The 22317-nt window shown below is 42.4% G+C and overlaps 1 protein-coding gene across 1 annotated transcript in view; it reads right to left on the reverse strand.

The window, feature by feature from the left end:
- Positions 1–22317, reverse strand: part of LOC132900994 (arf-GAP with Rho-GAP domain, ANK repeat and PH domain-containing protein 1) — a 245194-nt gene that overhangs the window by 26431 nt on the left and 196446 nt on the right. Inside the window, 13 exon segments of the mRNA XM_060943417.1 lie at positions 916–975; positions 1559–1592; positions 1595–1640; positions 1821–1850; positions 2403–2542; positions 2687–2800; positions 10459–10576; positions 11154–11222; positions 11683–11769; positions 14588–14735; positions 14921–15026; positions 15576–15785; positions 19537–19700. Of these exon segments, the coding sequence (XP_060799400.1) occupies positions 916–975; positions 1559–1592; positions 1595–1640; positions 1821–1850; positions 2403–2542; positions 2687–2800; positions 10459–10576; positions 11154–11222; positions 11683–11769; positions 14588–14735; positions 14921–15026; positions 15576–15785; positions 19537–19700 (1326 nt within the window).

A 22317-nucleotide genomic window follows, 5' to 3' on the forward strand; every position in this document is an offset into this window, starting at 1 on the left:
CATCACAAATCTTCTTAAAATATTAAGAAAGAATGAAAATTAATAAAGAAATGAAAAGAAAGACAGAAAAAGAGCAGGCAAGACAAAAAAAAAAGAAAGAAAACGCCTAAAGAAACAGAATTAAGAGTTAACAGTAGGAGTCTAGTTCTTCAGGTTACTAATTTGTACGGCTGAAACGTCCTTAAAATATTCATCAAACAGGAAGGAAAACCACTGATGAATATTTATTTGAGATATTTGCCCTTTCTGTGACCTTGACCCTGTTTGGATCAAAGCCAAAATCTAATTAGTTCATGTGCTGGTTATAATGATGACTCCATCTACCAGAGACATGACAGAGATCGCAGAAAGATGCACAGACCAGCTGAAGACACGACCTGTGGCCAGAGGCATCAACACCCAGAGCGAAAAAGGAAGAAAAAAGGCAGAAACTTAATAAAGAGAGAAAGGAAGAGAATTAATTTGGTTGTGTAGCATTACTAGAAGTATTACTATAAGTATTGGGCAGCACGGTGGTGTAGTGGTTAGCATTGTCGCCTCACAGCAAGAAGGTTCTGGGTTCAAGCCCAGGGGCCTTTCTGTGTGGAGTCTGCATGCTCTCCCTGTGCTCTGACCCCCCCCCCCCCCCCCCCCCCCCCCCTCAACAGTCCAAAGACATGCAGTTAGGTTAACTGGCTACTCTAAATTACACCATGGGTGTGAATATCTGAGCACGAGTAGTATGGTGGCTGCCAGCGCCGCCGCTGTATGCCTTCAACTTGGCCATGTTGAGCTGTGGCCTTCATAGTTCAGCTATTCGGCTGTAAGGAAGGATGATTCCAGCGCTACTGAACTCATAGAAATGGCGCTATACAAGTCCAGTATTCTGAACTTCTCCACATTTTGTAAACACACACACAGTGTAGATGTGCTTACCACTGCTGTTTGTCCTGCTTCTCAGGCTTCTCACTTTCATACACCACAGTCAGACCCCAACTACAGAAGGAACAGAGAGATTTAAACAATACAACACTTTTTATATATATATATATGGCGGCACGGTGGTGTAGTGGTTAGCGCTGTCGCCTCACAGCAAGAAGGTTCTGGGTTCGAGCCCCGTGGCCGGCGAGGGCCTTTCTGTGCGGAGTTTGCATGTTCTCCCCGTGTCCGCGTGGGTTTCCTCCGGGTGCTCCGGTTTCCCCCACAGTCCAAAGACATGCAGGTTAGGTTAACTGGTGACTCTAAATTGAGTGTAGGTGTGAATGTGAGTGTGAATGGTTGTCTGTGTCTATGTGTCAGCCCTGTGATGACCTGGCGACTTGTCCAGGGTGTACCCCGCCTTTCGCCCGTAGTCAGCTGGGATAGGCTCCAGCTTGCCTGCGACCCTGTAGAACAGGATAAAGCGGCTAGAGATAATGAATGAATGAATATATATATATATATATATATTTTTTTTTTTTAATTTAAACACACTGCAAAATTTGGGGGGGGGGGTCACGTTCTGTATAGCACAGCTCTGCTGCCTCCTAGTGGACACGAGTGGAACTGAACATTTACAGGAGCATAATTCTGATCTCACCACGTTGGTGGGCGGAGTTTCTTCTTTATCCCTGATAGACTTTTAGACACTTGACAGGCCACTCCTTCTCTGCCCGATTACTCTGTACACAGAGAGAGAGAGACAGAGAGAGAGAGAGAGAGAGATTAAGGAAAAATGTTTATAACCCAGACAATGTATCCCATAATCCTCCAGTGCAGCATGCAAACAGAAGCCGACACCAGACACCCACACACCACTGCTGCAACTCTAGCACACACATCCACAAACACACTTTACTCACACACAGCAGCAACTGATCCTTGTGCAGATTCTGTACATGAAATGTTTTCAATAATTATCAAAATGTTCGAATATTTCTCTTAAACACACACACACTTATAAATGAGTGATGTTCTTGTATGAAATAAATAAATAAAACCCATAATAATCTACACCATAAACAGCAATATTTAACTCACGGTACAAGAGCTGCTGTTTGAGAAAATTAAAAACAACTTTTCACTAATCAGACTCTTCAAATGAACCTCAAGTTATTATATTCAGCATGAAACAGCCAACAAACTAATATGAACATGAAACAAGAGCCGTACTGTTACAGAAAACTAATCAATGCCTTCTGACTGGAGAATTCAGCAGCACTGTGGTGTATCTTCCGGTGGAGAATGGTGGCAAATTTAATCCCTGTCCTTCAGTGGTGTTAAATTACACACAGTCTGTGTCTCTTAATTAGGAAATTCATTTGTATTGACTCCACTTCAAATTACATATTCATTAAAGCAAAGACAGGAAGCAGATGCGAGACAAATCAGTGATATTTATTTACTGTCAAAATTAGTTTAAACACACACACACACACACTCACCCGGACATCTTTGTAGAGTCGTAGTGAGGTCTGGTTCAGCATGAAGTATCTATCATTGAAGCTTCCTGTACTCAGACCCAGCAGACTGCGCTCCTCTCTAAACTTCAGCATGCCATGTTTAGTCACATCCACTTTACTGGCTATGAAACACACACACACACACACGTTTTCCTACATTAGTGAGTTACGTTGTGTATTAGTGCAATAAAATAACCTTTTGGCTCTTTTCTTTTTCTAATAAAAACTGCAGTTTTACACACGCGCACGCACACACACACACACACCCAGGTAGATGAGCATGGCCTCCATTGAATAGTGCTTTTTGATAAGCAGGTGACTGTCTGTCCCTAAACTGTGCAGGATCGGCAACACTTTCTCCTGATAGTGCAGAGGACGTTCTGAGAGAGACAGAGAGAGAGAGAATCACCATTAGAATTTGGCTCAAAATATTTCAGTTAGTAATTGCATTATATGGCAGTGAAGTGTGGGGTCCTTTGATGGACTTGATGAACTTCAGTTAATACTGAAGACAAGCGAGATGTCAAACGTTTGTAGTTCAAAGAAAACTACAGCTAAAAAGCTCTACTTGCATAATCTAAGTCAGAAAGAAGCAAAGGATAGATATACGCGGAAATTAGAGATTATTAGTTGTTATGATCCGTATAAAATTCCTTGAAACGATTGGAGTGACTTGTGGCCTAAGATTTGTAGCCTAGCGTTACCTACATAGATGCTGGAATGTACCTTCTCACTGCAAAAACTTATCATTTGCTGGAAGAGTATCGCAGGGAGGCTTGAGAATTGAGCAGCTGTGGTTTGTTTACACCTGATACTAAAACTTGTAGCGTCCTAGCAACCATCACAAAGACGCATACAAAAAGTCCAAAAATTCCTACTTGCCTGGGTAAAAACAATACAGGATTTATCTTGTAGTGTGTCCTGATACCCAGATCTTTTGGGGGTCCCCAGTTTTAAGGACTCCTGACTTAACTTGGACTTGAGCACTGATGACTCAGACTCGGACTCGTGCATTAACTGCATTCGGACTTGTAAATTGCAGACGAGGACTCTGATTTTCTCTTTATTTTTTGCAACATGCCATAATAATTTGAAATAAGATATTTATATCTACATTAATTTTTATACTAATTTTGTGCAAAAGAATGCACATTCATCTTTTCATACGTCATGTTCAGGAACAAACTAACGTTAATGGTACTAAAATGCCTGGAGAAAACGCCCCGAGGATTGCCCGCTTTGCTTATACAGACTTCTTGTGCAGTAGGAAAAAATGCACTGCTGTGTGTTCCATATGCAGAAGAACTACGACGGGGACAACCTCGAACTTCAATCGTCATTTGGTAAGACTCCACCCAGAGAAGGAAGTGACACACGATGTTCATTGCTCTGTTGATAGTGGGCGGGGCTTGCTGAGTGATGAACTAGCTCGTGTTAACCCTCTCTCATGTTATTTGCCCTGTTGATAGTGGGCAGGGCTTGCTGAGCGAGGAAAAAGCTTTTTATCTGTAGCCTATTAACTAAAATGGCACAGTCGAGCAGTAACGTTAGTCCAACACAGTAGCAGAGACGGTTTCACGTAAAGGCAGCAACAGCCACCATCAGATGGTGTGGTTGGAATCTTGTTCTCGGACTCAATTCGGATCAATAGTGGACTCAACTCAAAAATTTTTTTAAACGACTTGGACTTGACTTGGACACTGGGGACTCGAGACTGGACTCGGACTCAAGGTTTAGTGACTTGACTACAACACTGGATCCAGGATTTATCTTGTAGTGTCCTGATCCCCAGATGCTTCTTTTTTTTTTTTTTTTTTTGGGGGGGGGGGACCACACACAACTGTTATGCTTATAAGATGTCGATGTGAAATCTGGCAGCTCCCAACAGGTGAAATTTCAATCGATCAAAAAGACCACCGTTCAGCTTTTATTTTGTTCTCAGGCCAGTCATGAGATGTTTATCAGGATGTCGAAGAGCCAAATATGTCGGGTTCAGGCAAATCCACCAAACCAAAGCATCCTCTGCTAGCCAAGAGACTATTGCTAATGATGGCGAGGAGGTAACTGCAACCATGCTCCATGACTGCAACCGTGCAGTCATTGAAAGCGGATATCTGCAACACAATTGAGTCTGCAGTCAAGGGTCTCCAGGCTGATGTCGCCGCTGTCAAGCTGGAGTTGAGTACAACAGCGGGAGTCATACAACAGACTATCAATCTCCAAGAGGAGAGGCTAGCTGCTGTGGAGGACTCCGCCCCTAAAACTAGCGACGCTGTAGCTACAACGAATGTGACGGAGACTGCTCTCAAAAACGAGATTGAAATGCTTCAGAGGAAACGTGAAGATTTAGATAACAGGCAGAGAAGGAACAACCTAAGGATAGTTGGCATAACTGAAGGAGAGGAGGGCAATGCGTCAACAGAGTTCATATCCAGCCTTCTACAATCTCAATAAACAGCCCCTTATTGACCAAGCTCACCAATTAGCTCTACCCAAGCAGGGTCAACCACCCAGATCATTCATTCTGAGGGTCCACTTCTTTCACGTAAAAGAACAGATTCTTCACCTGGTTCGGGAGAAAGGACGTCTTCTACACAAAGACAACCCCTGCACATCTTTGCCAACTTCACAGCTGGTTAGGCTCAAAGGAGGGCAGCATTCAAGGAAGTGAGGAAGACACTACAGAACATCTCACATGCCCGGTTTGGTTTCAGATATCCTGCAACTTTGAGGATCACATTGCCTGGTGGAACTGAGCATCAATTTACAGACCTACAGAAGGCTATGGATTACATCAAATCTGCCACGTCTTCGGAGGTCCCAGACCAAGAATAAACACTCGACTTCAACTGGCTTCAGATTATGAAGGTTAACCCTCTCCACTCACGTTTCTTACACGGTTAGTATACTGGTTAATGCTAAAAACACCGTTCATAACCAAACTCTCGCAAATGTTACATGTTTGCACACTGCATTGATGATTTAAAAGATAAATGTCACAACTCAACTCGTATATTTCATAGTGGACTTAGCCATATAATGGTCTCTCAGACATTCATTTTCTGCTTCACCTAAAATTAGAGTTCTGTTTTGCTTTTTTTTTTTTACCGTGGGGGGGCTCGGGTGGGTGGGAATGGGGTAATTGTAGTTATATGTCTGATTCCCGAGATTCAGTTGTTCAAAACATGGTTATTTTAATGGCGGGGTAACCTGTAACCAGCCATTAAAATTTTACCTTGCTGTTAGTTAGCCAGCCGTTAAAAAATCATTTCTTTAAGCTAATTTAACCATACCGTTAGCAAACCAATTGGTTTAGCCCTAACCAGTTGGTTATGTCACACCGTGTCAAAATCAATTCCACAATGCCACGCCCACCATTCTTGATGCCCACTGTATCGCTGATGACTTGGAAAAAACTGCCGCTTGCATAAAATCTAAGGGCAATGAGCACCTGCTCCTCAAGGGACAATGCTTTTTCGCGTTGGGCGTTCCAAAACTTCTTGCAACAAATCAAATATATAACTGAGAGATTCTCTACCAAATCAGTACTGATGTCAAAGATCTGTGTCATTGTATCTTAGGAACTCATTTGGTCCTCGTCTGTATTGTTTTGGATGGCATGCATTAACAATCGGGAACATGCCAGCAGCGTTCGCCTGTAAGATAAAACGTCATTTTGATGTTTACATAACCATTTGGTTAAAAGATAATGGAGGCTGGGAGGCGTGTTAATTTTAACTACTTTGTTAACTTAACGGAGTTTTGAACAGTTTAACGGTAGGTTATTGTGGCAGTAGGGGCATGGTCAAGCGTCAGTTTGTGAATGGAGGGCGGGGTCGAGGAAGGCGAGTGGCCAAGTCATTACACCTGTTGTCAATATCTCAGCACGCAGTATTGCGGATGTGCTCTTCCGTATTATCTCCTGGGTCGGGATTCAGAAAGAAATCCTGACAGACCAAGGCACTACATTTCTGTCACGCACACTGTATGGGTTATAGGGAATTAAGTCTATCCGCACCAGTGTCTATCACCCACAAATGAATGGCTTAGTGGAATGGTTTAATCAAACACTCAAATTTAATTTGGAAATTTGTAAGTGAGGATGCACATAATTGGGATAAATGGCTCGAGCCCCTGTTGTTTGCAGTATGAGAGATCCTGCAAGCCTCCACAGGTTTTTCACCATTTGAGTTATTATATGGGTGTAAGCCGCGTGGCATTTGGTATGTGCTACGAGAAAATTGGGAGGAGGGACCTTTGCCTAGCAAGAATGAAATTCAATATGTTCTCAACCCGCGTGCAAAACTCCACACCCTCAAGCACTTAACCGAGGAGAATTTACGGCAGGTACAAGAACGTCAAGTCCGGCTGTACGACAGGGGGCACGCGTCTTAGAGAGTTCATACCAGGAGACAAAGTGCTCGTATTATTGCCCACGTTGAGCTCCAAATTAATCGCCAAGTGGCAAGGGCCCTTCAAGGTCACACGGCAAATCAGGGACATCAACTATGAGGTAAGGCGCACAGATGGGGTGGGGCATTGCAAATTTACCACCTCAATCTGTTATAACGTTGGAACGAGGAGGCCCCCGTGGTGTTGGCATCGGTAGTCCCAGAGAAGGCGGAGCTGGGGCCGGAGGTAATAAATAAATAAATAAATAAACCAACATTTCAAGTCATTCCGGTTCCTTGTGGAGACTACCTCTCATGGGCCCAACTCACGGAGGTGGCCAAGTTACAGAAGGAATTTTCCAACGTGTTCTCGCACCTGCCCGGCTGCACCCACCTCATAGAACACCACATTGAGACGCCCCCGGGGGTGGTGGTGCGTACCTGCCCTTACCGCTTTGCTGAACACACACACCAAAAAAAAAAAAAAAAGGGGTGGTTCGGGATGAACTCAAGGCCATGCTCGAAATGAGCATAATTGCGGAGTCCCACAGTGACTGAAGCAGCCCGGTGGTCCTGGTTTCCAAGACCAATGGGTCGGTCGAGTTCTGTGTGGACTATAGAAAGGTCAAAGCGGTGATGAGTTGCTCAATCGGTTAGGCGCTGCTTGCTTTTATTTGACAGTGGATCTAATGAAGAGATATTGGCAGATCCCCTTGACTCCTCTATCCTGAGAGAAAGTGGCCTTTTCCACACTGTTTGGGTCACACCAATGTGTCACACTTCCTTTTGGGTTATTTGGGGCTTCCGCTACGTTCCAGCCGCTCATGGACAAGATCCTCTGCCCTCATGCCGCCTATGCGGCAGCGTACCTCGATGATATCATTATTTATAGCAATGACTGGCCGTGGCACCTGGAACACCTTAGGGCCATCCTAAAGTTGCTGAGGCATGCAGGTCTCACAGCTAACCTGAAAAAGTGTGCAATTGGGTGGGTGAAAGTACAGTATCTGGGGTTTCTACTTGGGTCATGGGCAGATGCATCCCCAAATTAAAAAGACTGCAGCGATTACGGCCTGCCCGAGGCCCAAGACCAAAAGGGGGGTGAGACAGTTCCTGGGGCTGGCTGGCTACTATCGTAGGTTCATACCTAATTATTTGGACGTCACCAGCCTGCTAACTGATCTCACTAAAAAGGATCCGATCCAGTGGACGGAGCAGTGTCAACAGGCTTTCTTTAAGGTAAAAGCTGCACTGTGTGGGAGGGCCACTTTTACACTCCCCTGACTTCTCTCTCCCCTTTGTTTTACAGATGGATGCATTGGACAGGGGGCTGGGGGCCATTCTCTCCCAGAAGGTGGAGGGCGAGGAATGTCCCATGCTGTACATCAGCTGCAAGCTCCTGATGCGTGAAAGCAAGTACAGCACTATCAAAAAGGAGTGTTTGGCCATCAAGTGGGTGGTCCTCACCCTCTGATACTACCTGTTGGGACGCCCTTTCACCCTCTGTTCGGACCACGCGTACCTCCAGTGGCTCCACTGCATGAAGGATGCCAACGCGCGAATCACCTGTTGGTATCTCGTCCTCCAGCCATTTAAATTCGAGGTGGTCCACAAGCCAGGGGCGCAGATGGTGGTGGACTTCCTGTCCCGGGCGATGGGGGTAGGTGGCAGCAGGGGCGTGGCCAAGCTTCAGTTTGTGAATGGAGGATGGGGTCGGGGAAGGTGAGTGGCCAAGTCGTTACACCTGTTGTCAATTTGTGTGTGTGTGTGTGTGGTTTGTTGCAGTGATGGTGGGGCATAAAAGGAGTAGGAGAGCACAGAATGCCTGGGACCAGAACACAATTGTGTGTGTATGTGTGTGTCTGTACATGCATGTGAGTGAGTGAGTGAGTGAGCCAAGTGAAGCTGAAAAGCTGTCAATAAACGTGTGTGTGAACATTATCTCCCACCTGCCGTACTTCTGTACTCCACCCACATCAGGGAAATTATCACAGTTATATTTGACATAATGTTAAATAGTGATTTAACCATTGGTTAAAAGATAACCATGTTTTGAACAACCAGACCTAGATCATTAACCCAGCCACATATAAAAAGCTTTACTCCTCCATGCTCTCCCAGATTTTCATCTGTGTAGAAAAATGTCTGCAGCATCAGGTAGTTTGAGATGCCGGGGAACTCAACAGATGGATAATTTTCCTTCTTTTTTAACATGCAAGGATCTATCCCATTGCAAAGAGCAACTTTCTGAGGTATCTTGACTGTGCATTGGCCTCTGACCTGCGAAAATAGTCAGAGACGGTTTCACTAGCGGTTTGCCTGACCACCACTTCATTCACCAGAAGTAAACTCACAAGCCAAAGTCGCATGACTGAATAGAACCTACATTCTATTCCACTTGCAAAGAATGTCCAAAAGCCCTTTAACTCTGTGGATTGTCAGTAAAAAAAAATGGCAAGATCGTGGCCTCACGTTGCAACTGTATGGCAGGCCTTGGAGAGAGCTGTTCTCACATAGCATTGTTGTTGTGGGCTATCAAAGCTGGAGTGAAACAAAGGGATTCACTGACAGTTTTTTTTTTCGTTTCCGGTTGAGAGTACGTCGTGCGCGTTCTGGCTACCGCTTCTCACCAAAGCTTTTTTATTTTATTTTTATTTCTTTTTCTATTTTTTTTCTGTGTGTTTGTGTAGTTTGATGTTTGTTTGAGTGTTTTGTCCGCCGGTTGTGGTGTAGCTCTGGACCCAGTTTTGGGTGTCGGTTCCCTCCAGGCCTTGGTTCGCCGTGGGCGATGCCTGCGCTCCCAGCTACCGGTATGGACTGCAGTGAGCTCGTTGCTCATTTTATATGGTGGTTGTCCAGCGCTCTGCGCTTTAACGCTTGGCGTGATGTTCCGAGCGATGTTGCTCGGTGGTGTTGCGGCGGCTGTGCAGGCGGTTTGGGACATACCAGCGCTCTGCGTGGCGGAGCTTCTCTGCTCGCTTTGTGGATCCATGGCGTGGTGTTCGAGCGATGTTGCTGACGGCGTCACGGCGGCGGTGCTGGAGATGTGGGACTTGTTTTCGTGCGCCTTTTGGTGGGACTCTGGCTGCTACACCACGGGAATTACATCCTGGCCCCTACTTGGTGGACTTTTTACTTTTTATTTATTTATTTATTTTATTTTTTCTTTCCTTGTCTATAATTATAAAGCCTCCTTGGGTTTTTTGAAAGGCACTATATAAATTTAACTTATTATTATTTTTATTATAGTTACAGATAAAAAGGTGCACTGGGTTCTTCCTACTCCTGGATCAGAGATATTTCCTTTCTCAAGAAATGCCCAAGTCAAGTTCCTAAGTCACAATCAGTAGTTCAAGACAGTGTTCCAGGGAGATGGTAATACCTTTTATCGTTTTCTCCATTTGAATGACTGGAACCAAAAACAGCGCAAAAATAAACCATATTTAAGACAGATTAAGCCTTGCTTACAGGAAAGATGGTGTCTGGTTTCCACCCCAGGAGAAATGATCACGTGATGTGTGATGTCACATGCAAGTGACATCACACATCACACATCACAAGTGACATGATGTCACTTGCATGTGATGCAAGTGACATCACACATGCATGTGTGTGCGCGTGTGTAAAAAAGTGCACCAGTGTCTCACCAGTCTCCTCTTTCTCATTGATCTCAAAGCAGCACCAGTAGTCCTTCTCCTTGATGCTGATCTTCCTGCGGTCCAGGATCTCGAAGGCCAGTTCAGCTGCCGTCATCGTGGCTGGGATCTGCAGGTCAAAGTTCACTTCTGAAAGACTGACCCTGTGTCTGAAATCGCTCACTCGTTCACTACTCCCTACATAGGGAATTACTATATAGAGGATTATATAGTGAGCTCATTGGTAAAATGAAAAAACGCTTTCGGACACTAGTCCGTCGCGCTGGTATTTATATCATTACTGTCGCACAATTAAAATGTGCCAGATCAGCCGGCTGGTGGGTTTTCAAAATAATAAATACACACGTATTTTTGTGATAAATACATATTATACTGAGCGTATTTCCCAAATTAAACCTGAATACTTTCTTCTTTGCCACTGCCTTTTATTAAATCAAATTTAAGACTTTTAATTTGATTTCTTTCAGCATGACCGCAATGCATGAGGAGATATATTGCTTTGATTAGTGCCCATCAGTTGTACACTACTTTTCATGGTGCATTGTGGGATACTTTGAGTCCACTATATAGGGTGTAAATAATCCTCACTAAGGTTTCGGACAGCACTACAAAATGGCATCCTCACTATATAGGGAGCGATTTTGGACACAGGCTGAGACAATTCTGTGTTAAAGGTCAGAGGTTACCTTCACATGCTGCTCAGCCATCTCCTTCTTCTCCTCCAGATACACTGTGCAGATAAAATCCCCACTGGCCTGGACACACACACACACACACACACACACACACACACACACACACACACATGAGTAGTTTAATTGATTATTAATCAGGATCAGAAATACTTCAATAATCCTGAGGGAAAACCCGAGTACATTTGCAGTTGCTCACACAAGTAGAGAAAAGAAATTACAAAATTAAACAGATGTGTAAAATGTATGAAAATGTATAAAAATGCATAAAAAATAATCAGAATGTAGAATAAAACAGTTATTCCACTCAATCTCATCGTACATGGCTTATAGCCAAGTCAGTGCTACGCGCCTCGTCGGCTATCAGCTCGTGTATGACTCGATTTCCTGGAATAACTGTTAAATATACACCAGAGAAATTACAACATTTACAAATCATAGGGGGAACTCTCAGAAACCACACTCAATTACACACACAGTCTCACACTTGCACACACTCACTAACACACACTCAGACACTCACCGGTCCTGGTATAGAGTTGAGGTTTTCTCGTAACTTAATGATGAAGGTGATCTCATCAAGCTGTTTCTTTAACTGCTGTTCATTGACCTACACACACACACACACATTTTATATATATATATATATATATATATATATATATATATATATATATTAGAAGGAGGAGGAGGAAGAGACATCAAAAGTATAAAATGTGAAATTCTTGAGTAACCAAAACCACTTCAGGTGTCTCACTATCAGCTCCACCACCAGGGGGCAACACTGTTGTGTATATTACTCGGTGATCAATTGAATAATCCGGTATTCAAACAATTATTCCATCTATTAGTGAAGTAATTGGATACGAAACACTTTTGCTTTATTAAAGTGCAAGAGTAAATATACAAAACAGAAATTAAGACTAAAAATTTTTTAAAATTAACAATTAAGGCGGCACGGTGGTGTAGTGGTTAGCGCTGTCGCCTCACAGCAAGAAGGTCTGGGTTCGAGCCCCGGGGCCGGCGAGGGCCTTTCTGTGTGGAGTTTGCATGTTCTCCCCGTGTCCGCGTGGGTTTCCTCCGGGTGCTCCGGTTTCCCCCACAGTCCAAAGACATGCAGGTTAGGTTAACTGGTGACTCTAAATTGACCGTAGGTGTGAATGTGAGTGTGAATGGTTGTCTGTGTCTATGTGTCAGCCCTGTGATGACCTGGCGACTTGTCCAGGGTGTACCCCGCCTTTCGCCCGTAGTCAGCTGGGATAGGCTCCAGCTTGCCTGCGACCCTGTAGAACAGGATAAAGTGGCTAGAGATAATGAGATGAGATGAATAACAATTAACAAATAACTGGTTTCCTTTTTCAGAAAAATCAACATGTTTATTGTTTAAATTGCAGATAGCAAAATTATCTGTCAAAACTAGCCACATTTAAGTGCCATATTACATTATAGGTTTCAAAGAAAACTCTGAAATGACAAAAAAAAATGTCTAGCTACTTTACTAAGGCATAATAATAATAATAATAATAATAATTATAATAATAATAATAATAATAATAATAATAAATGTTATGCAACTTAAATTTCAAAGCATCAAGTTTCAGCCCGACTACAGCTCAGAAATAACCTTTACTGTCTTCATGGAAGCTTTTGTGGCATTTTGTAGGAGGTAAAACCGAGTGGACAGGAGGGTTGGAATAAGACCTGAACCCCCACCCTCATTGGACTTGTGCGTTAACTGCATTTGGACTCGTAAATTGGAGACGAGGACTCTGCTTTTTTCTTTATTTTTTGTAACATGGCATAATGATTTGGCATACGATATTTATATCTACATATAAATTTTTTATACTAATGCAAGTGTCAAACCTGTGCACCTTGGTGCGTGCATCAGATAGACTTTTGAGTGTGCGCCGGACAGCACCAAGCAAACTCTCACGCGCCATAAATGACTCGCACCTGTACAGGATTAAGGCGAAATCAGCACGCCGATATAAAACCTGTGAAAACACACTTACTTTGTGAAGTATTGAGCTGCATTGCTGACACATTACGAAGCCTTATTTCCTTGTTTGGTTTCCTGATCCTTGATTTCCTGTTTCCTGTCTTTGATTCTGCCGCATCTATGATAGCCTGTTTGAGCCTCGCTCAACCTATCGCCTGTTTCACCGTTTTACCTGCCATTCTGGATTGTCACCTTCTGCACTTACATCGCAACCACCTCTGACAGAATACGTCATACTCCCTGACAAAGAGAATGCACGTTCACCTGTTCATACATCATGTTCAGGAACAAACTAATGTTAATTGCGCTAAAACAGCCACCGTCAAATGGTGCAGTTGGAGTGTTGGATCAGTGGACTCGGATCAGTAGTGGACTCGACTCAAATTTTTTTTTAATGACTGACTTGCACACTGGGGACTCGAGACTGGACTCGGACTTGAGGTTTAGTGACTCGACTACAACACTGAATGCAGCTTTACATAAACTTACAGCAGCGTTTTATTTCCTGTGGTTATTTTCTTGAGCAGAACTTAACGTTGCACATCACCCAAAAAAAAAAAAAGGACACTCTTTATGAGCCTTCATCTCAACTAGCAATCATACTAATTTATGTTAAATGCTAGCATTACGGTTGCCTTGTGTCAGGTCCACTCTGTGGTCTGGATGATTTCTGCTGCGATGCTGAAGTATCGATGTTGTGTTATTGTGGTCACCTTGTTCACCTTTACAATAAAAACACTGTATGTAGATAGATTTACTTTACTGATCCCAAGCTGGGAAATTGTTTCAGATTGGAACGATCCCAAACGTTGGACACATTCTGTCCTTTTCTCTCTCCTGTCTCTTCTCTTTACCCCTCGCTATTGTCTCTCTTTCTATATTTTACAATCCATTAAATCGCACAATCTTCACGTCATGTGTCCAGAGCAGAAGCATGGTGTGCGACAGTAAAAATAATCCGTGTGAAACACAGACAGCTAGATTTAATTTTAGAGTTTAAATGAAATTTCGAGCCAAAGAAGTTACATCAATGATTTTAATTGAATTTCTCGAGAAATCCTTTCAAGCCCAACACATTACTCACGGGAATGGCTACACACACACACACACATCTGTGTAAGGACTGTTTACTGACATTATGCTTACTGTAGATTGTTCACTCTGAACCTCAATAACCAGAAGGAAATATTTAGGCTCTTCTAAATAAAACTTTATATAAATACACACACACGCAATATACATGTTTGTTTGGGGTTTATTCTTTTGGGGTTTGTTTGTTTTGAAATACTCTGTTTTGTGAGGACCAGCTAATTGTGAGGATATTTGACACCGTCCTATTATTGTGAAGAGTTCTAATTTTTGGTACTCACAAAGGACTAACCCCCCAAACACACACACACACACACACACACACACACACACTTACGCTGAAAATGGTGATGTAGTGCTGTATGAGATCCTCCACCACGCGCCCTGCGTTGTAGTCCTGACCGTCTGTTTGGAAAAGTGTTGGCCCAAAAACTATTGCGAGGTTATGGAGGTTCATATGGTTCAGTTCTGAAAACCGCTGCACACTACGCACGTGCACACACACACACACACACACACACACACACACACAGAGTAATCATGTGAAGAGTTAAAACACAGTAATGTGTATAAATTTTTTTTAAAAAAGGTAATGTCAGAACCTGAAAATGAGGAAGCACTTGCTGAGAAAAAGGAAGTGTGTGTGTGTGTGTGTGTATGAGAGAGATACCAGTATAAGTGATTGACCAGCGTGCGTAGTGTGGCTTTGTTAACTCGAGGCAGATTTTCAAAAAGAAGCCGATACTGAGAAATCTTCCTGCTTTCATCTGAGAGAGCTGAACACACACACACACACACACACACACACAAAGATAAAAGAGCATATAAATTAAAACTAAAAGTAACTTTAACAGTGTAATATCAGCTCATTTAAAAGAACAAGTTTGATGTGGATTTTATAATGCTTTTGGATCTAAAAAGGAGTTACAATAAACTTATCTCCAAATATAATTACAAAACACACGTTTGATCGAAATAACTGTTTAAATGCATAAGCAAGAAATGAGATTTACAAACAAAAGATAGCTTAAAAATGTTAAAAACTGCTATGAAATAAAATATTCTTTGATTAAGGGTCTTTTTTTTAAACATTTGCAGATTGAAGTTTAATTCGCTATGAAATAAAGACTTGAGACAAAGGCTGATAAATAAACATCCACCTGCTCAGGATCCTGTAAACCTGGACTGTGGCCCATGAGATAATCTCAGAAACAAGAAGTAAGTTATGATCAAGCCAGGTGAAAATGTTTGATAAAATTGCAGTCAAGTCAACAACACTGTTCCATGAAGGAGTGATAAACTGTCTGTCTGTGTGCGCGTGTTACCCGTAGTGCTGAGCCAGTTGTGAGATTGTGGACCGAACAGTCCCTCCTCGATGTCCCTGAAGAACCTTTTGAGGACGTTGGACACGTCGTCCACTTGATGCTCTCCCTCTTTAAGCCACACAGAGCGAGCGTCGTTCCTGAAGGTGTCCAGCAGGGAGGCGATCTTACTGTTCACGCCACTCTTACGGTAAATACCTTCTGATGCGAGGCCTGTACAGATGCAAAGTGTTCAATGTGCAAAATAACAAGCGCATTATTTAAAACTGACAACATTTCAGCAGTTTCAGCTCAATATCTAAATTATACATGTTTTAAACAAGTTTTTTTGTCGCTGTTGTGTCATGTTCATTTGAAAAAAAAAAAATCAAAGCTCTTTTCCAGGCTGACTTTTTAAACCTTTGTGTGCAGCTCTACATCATCAGCGATCGCGTTCATGCGGAAATTGTGCATTTTTACGCACAAAAATGCATGTTAAGAATTTTAATACATCCTGGAACACAGGGCTCCTACTTGAAGAATTTTTCCCAATTGCCTTGGCAAATCTGTTCAATTATGTTGTTTAACAAACAAAGCAAAAGTGAACAGAATGAAAAGGTCACAGCATGGTGGTCGCTTTCCCATGACATCATCGCAGCTGCAGATTTGTTTACTTATTGCTAGGCTAGCTTTGTGTTTGTTAATGACCAGCACAAGTGTACGCGAGTGATTGTAAGCCCAGTTCAGCAAACATCTACAGATAAACTTGTAGAAGTTCCATCTAAAAGCACAATGCCAGAGACCTGTAGTGCTTTTGGATGTAATAACAGACGTGGAGATAAGGCTGGTTTAACTTTTCTCTGCTTCCCAGTGAACCCAGAAAGATGAGAAAAATGGTGAGTTGCATTTAAACAGGAAGACTGGATGCTAAAAGCATTCCTGTGTGTGTGTGGAGAACATTTTATATTCAGTTAGTGTGAAAGTTCTGTGCAACATTAAAATGTATATCTGGATGTGGGCTTTGGACGTGATATATTTTATTAGACCTAATGCTTGGCTTGACTAGAAGCATGTTTGTTATGTACTAATAATGTAGATGAGGCTAAACAACATAAAATATGCTAGATCTAGGCCCTGGCTAGTAAGTCTCAAATACTAAAAATAGTTCAGGATGTCGTAGTGTCCCAAATCCGGTAGCTTTTTGCTGTACACTTTTCAAGTGGAATAAATACATTTGTGGGTAAAGTAAGAAGACTTTACTTTTTTAATCACATGTAAACTCAAGTACAGCGAAATTCCTCCTCTGCTTTTAACCCATCTGAAGCTGTGAACAAGTGTGTCCATGCACAGAGAGAGAGAAAGCAGTGTGCAGAATAAATAATAAATGTTCAAAGACATGCAGGTTAGGTAAAATACCCAGCCACTGAGTTTGTACAAGACAGTGCATACTTGGTGCTGGCCCCAAGCCCGAATAGATTAGTGTGAGCTAAACTGGTTATTAACCTTCTGAAAATAAAGTCATTATTATTATAAATAATAAATAAATACATTTGTGAGTAAATTATGTGGATCTGTGATGCCTGCATGGTACAGCTTTTGGATGTAATGCAATCTGCTAGTAGAAAATACATTTTTAATCATTTCAGAGAGATTGTATTGACTGCAGTCACCTTGAGTTTCATTATTAACTGGCGCGGCTATGTTTCTTTGTTTGCCCAGCAATATGGGCAAAAACAAAAAAACGTGTGAAAAATCTGTGACATCAGTGAAAGTCCTCTATATTCTATTCCAGGTTAACCACTCGCAAAGAATGACTGAAAAACCTTTAACTCTGTGGATTGTCAGTGGAAAAAAATGGCAAGATCATGGCCACACACTGTGACTGTATGGCAAAATAAATATAAAGCCAGTCAATGTGGTCAAAAAAAAAGAAAAAAAAAGAAAATGGTGGACCGTGTTACTGAACCAACCAAGGACGAAATAAAAAGTGTCCTTGAAAACAAAACCCCAAAAAATACAAAAACAAAGCAACAAAATATGGAATAAAAGTATCTGATGGTAAGAACGTATCTTTTATCTTTGAAGAATTATTATCATCATCACATTTTTCACAAATCGCTCCTGTCATTTTGCCAGTTTGTTTACATTCTAAGCGGAAATTATTTTGTTGGACGTTTTCATCTCATCTCATTATCTCTAGCCGCTTTATTCTGTTCTACAGGGTTGCAGGCAAGCTGGAGCCTATCCCAGCTGGCTACGGGCGAGAGGCGGGGTACACCCTGGACAAGTCGCCAGGTCATCACAGGGCTGACACATAGACACAGACAACCATTCACACTCACATTCACACCTACGGTCAATTTAGAGTCACCAGTTAACCTAACCTGCATGTCTTTGGACTGTGGGGGAAACCGGAGCACCCGGAGGAAACCCACGCGGACATGGGGAGAACATGCAAACTCCGCACAGAAAGGCCCTCGCCAGCCACGGGGCTCGAACCCGGACCTTCTTGCTGTGAGGCGACAGCGCTAACCACTACACCACCATGCCGCCTATGAAGATTTTATTTATCAAATTTGCAAAAAAAATAAAAATGCTCTGTTTCTCAAAATACAGTGAATGTGGATAGAATAAAACAGTTATTCCACTCAATCTCATTGTATATGGCTTAGTGATATGAGCTGATAGCCGACGAGGCACAGCACGCCAAGCTGGCTATAAGCCAGGTATGACGAGATTCAATAAATAACGTGTGTAGCACCATTCGGAATAATTACCTTGCACCTGTTCCAGATTAGAGCACAGTCACAGCGTGCGCTTATAAGGACTCTCACTACACACAGACTTTGTTAAGTATATGCTCTGTACCTTGTGTCTCATATTACCAAGCCTTTTGTAGCACTGTGTTGATGTTCTGGTTTCCGACTCTGTTTTGTATTTTGCCCTTTGTCTCCGCCTCTGATATCCTGTCTGTGCCTCGCCTGACCATTGCCCATTTCTCGACTCTGATATTTGATCACCGATTTGGATCTGTTTGCCAGTATGTTTTTAAATAAAACTCTTCCAGTGATTACATTTGTCTATCACCTGCATTTTCTGACAGATGGTCAGTACCTTGCATTTCCGAGTAGCCATGACAACAGTGCTTACAGAGTAAAGACTCGAGGAAAACTGCTTTTAGCTCATAAAATAAAGTCATTCTCATGGATTTTTGAAGTCAGTGATCACCGTTCATGATAATTGTTAGTGACTGACACCTAAATGAGGCTTGTTAAGGCTTTGCTTTATGGCATTAACACGTATTATTAACTTGACTGCAGACTTGATTACTTATTGTTCATCTCTGGGGGAAGAGGAGCAAATGGCTCAGTGATTTTTTTTTTTTGAAGACGCCAACTCTATCACTAAAGGCAGGGGTCATGAACTTGGTTCATTGCATGTGAAAGTTCGTAGTAAAGGAGTTTGTTATAACGGGGTTGCAGTGCACCTTACTGCAGTGTCCAGCTTTGTGGCTCCAAAGAAAGTGGGTTACTCTCAGGGGCAACATTTAACTGCTGAAGTCATCTAAAACCTGACAATTTATGGGAATACAAACTGTCCCAAGTCTCCCCGCTCTCCCCTATTTATTAATTAATTTATAAATTCATCTGTTTAAAATTGCTATTTTTCTCTCAAGCTGCTTTGCAACCATGTCTGTTGTTAAAATTGCTATATAAATAGACTTGTCACAGACAGACAGGCAGGCACCAGTCCTGGTACTGTATATATTGGGTTGTGGACTGAAATGTAAAAAAAAAAAAAAATGTTGAAAGTTAAAAATACTGGGTCCACGACATACTTTTGGCCCACAACCAACCAGATGAGAAATGCTGCTATAGTACATTATAGAACTGAATAGTATAAAACAAATGCAGCTCACAACAAAATAGAACAGATTGCATTACACTGAATTATTATAGAACATAAGAGCGAATATTTTTATTACCGTACTGCGTGACGTAATGTATACAACGCTCCACTATGAGTGGGATATCGGCCTCAGTGAGCTGCTGCTGACTCAGGTTATCTCCGGAACTCCCAGCAGCCCTCTGGATGGCCGATGCCCAGCCATGAAAATCCAACTTCCTCTCTCCCTCAATGTACAGAGTCCTAAACCATGAGACAGAGAGAGAGAGAGAGAGAGAGAGAGAGAGAGAGAGAGAAAATCAGCTACCTGACTGCTTACTTTGTCCTGAATCACAGCTGCATTTAACTCTTTGGGGTCGAGAGCTTCTCCAGCAAAGCTCGGCAGGTTTAGAATGAGAAGATCATGTATTCAGATAAATATCTTTGTGAGTTTTTACCATACAAGCATGATAAACATATAAAACATATTGACAGAAACTTTACACTTTCCTGTGTGCCCACTGCCAAATAATAGTATAGTTTTTAAAATTACCTAAATTAGATGAAACATAAAACTTGTCACCTTACTCAGTCACACCGGAGTCGGAGCGCTGAGCGCCTACTTACACATTCATAAAAGACTATTCCCATGGTAACGGCATGATGATCACTTTCACTCTTTCAGTTTCAATTGGTCTCTTTCGCGGCAGGAACGCCCACCATAAACAGGATAAAATCTGTCAGACGTAGTTCAGGGTATTTGGAGGTAAAACTTGTTGCGAGAGGGCATGTGGATTTTATGCGCTTCAGATGATTCAGGATAGTAATTCAATTTCAGGACAGTGAATCAATTCATGATCGAGGACAGCAATTCAATTCAATCTTGAGAACTGCGACACTGATAAGCGGTGCCTTTTTTTTTACTTCAGCTTGATCCAGCTGAAGAGCAACTCAAGTAAGTGTAAATATTTATTCCATTTCTGATGAGCCGATCGGTTGATATGCATCTGCTGTAGTGCATACACAGGAAAAATTAGCAATTTTTTCGAGAGTTAAAAGTATTTGTCAAAAATAGTTAATTTTTTCTCTATTTCGAGTTTAGAGAGTAAAATTTGGAGTTGGAGTGGGAGCAAAATTGCAGAGTAATTGTGTAACAGAGTTGGTTGTGGCTCTGAACTGAGTAAAATAGTACAAGAGTTAATTTCAAGACACACTGAATAGAGTCAAATACCAAAAATAAAGTCAAAATACCAGATAAATTAAGATGTTGTAAAAAGCAGTTTTAGAACGGTGTTGGAATGTGTGAAAAACATGACCTTACCCATTGGGACTTGACCTGATGGGATTTAGGCTACATCCACACGACAATGGCAACGAGATTTAAAAAAAAAAAATATCGCGTCCACATGGGCAACGGATCAGTAAAATATCAGGTCCATATGGCAACGCAACGCTTGCTGAAAACGATGCAATACACATGCCACACCTCTAGGGGCGCTGTAAGACGGTCCCATCGGAGACACGAGAACATTAGAAGTAGTAAGGACGCATGCACATAAACTATTATGCGCGAGACTTCATATTAGCCACAAAGTCAGAAAAATCCGTTCGTAAAATTACGCTATAATGACCAAATACAATGAAAAGTATTTTTCCCGTCTCACCTGTGAAAGGTAATCCCATGTGATCTCATTTGGATGGTAAACCTGTTGGTACAGTTAAACGCAGCTAATCTTTATTCTCCGCTTTGACCTTTCCAATATGGCGGCGAGGATGACGTATGATTCTACGCGGAAGGCGGCGTCTTTAATGGTCCGGAATAAATTGAATACTACACGTTGATGGATTAATTTGTTGTTTCTCACCTGTGAAAGGTAATCCCATGTGATCTCGTTTGGACGGTAAACCTGTTGGTACAGTTAAACGCAGCACATGAATCTTTATTCTCCGCTTTGACCGATCCAATATGGCAGCGAGAATGACGTATGATTCTACGTGGAAGGCGGCGTCTTTAATGGTCCAGAATAAATTGAATGCTACACGTTGATGGATTAATTTGTTCTTCTACGCCCTTTTTGAGGAATGTATTGTAGGACTTAAACCAACATCTGAAGAGGTGAGATCGCTCCTTTTTTTTCCTTTTTGCTGGCGGGATTGACTCTGCCCTAAGGGCAGAGTCTCTCTCTCTCTCTCTCTCTCTCTCTCTCTTTGCACCATTACACAATAAATATTCACAGTGAAAATATTTTGTAAGCGCGTTTCATGAACCAAGTTATAGGATTTGTTGACAACTCGCATCGAGTTCGTTACACTTCTACCCGGCATGAAGCACATGTGGTTGTGACGTCATCGTAAACAAATCCGTTCTACTCATCCAGACGACTTCGCAACGGCGCCGTTGCCAGATCTTTCCACTCTGGAACCCGTTCTCAAAAGATTTCGTTTTGGGGCACCCAAAACGCCGGTGCCGTGTGGACGCCAGGCCGAAACGATAAACAATTTTATCAAATTCACCTGAATCCGTTGCCGTGTGGACAGGGCCTAATGGCCTCTGCATGCTCGTGCGACAAGGCTTTCGCAGACAGCTTTTCGCAGACATTTGTAATTTATTGTTGAGCGGGGATAATAGGCGTGCGCGATGTTATTCACCGGCACAACGCAAGGGGGCGCGAAGCCGCTAGGAGTAGTTGGTGGGTGTGGTTAGTGGAGTGTTTATCCTCCGGTTACTTATAATGACTAGAACTGGAGTCGTATAGATGTACGTACTTCCTCAATCAACCGCTCTTCATGCTGCTCCATCTTCGCTCGTGTTTTTAAAAATGGCGGTCGTGAAAACAAACCAAACCGGGAAAGTAGGGAAGCGGAAGTGCGTGTACAGCGG

This window comes from Neoarius graeffei, chromosome 16 (genome assembly GCF_027579695.1).
Source record: "Neoarius graeffei isolate fNeoGra1 chromosome 16, fNeoGra1.pri, whole genome shotgun sequence".
In the NCBI taxonomy this organism is placed as follows: Eukaryota; Metazoa; Chordata; class Actinopteri; order Siluriformes; family Ariidae; genus Neoarius; species Neoarius graeffei.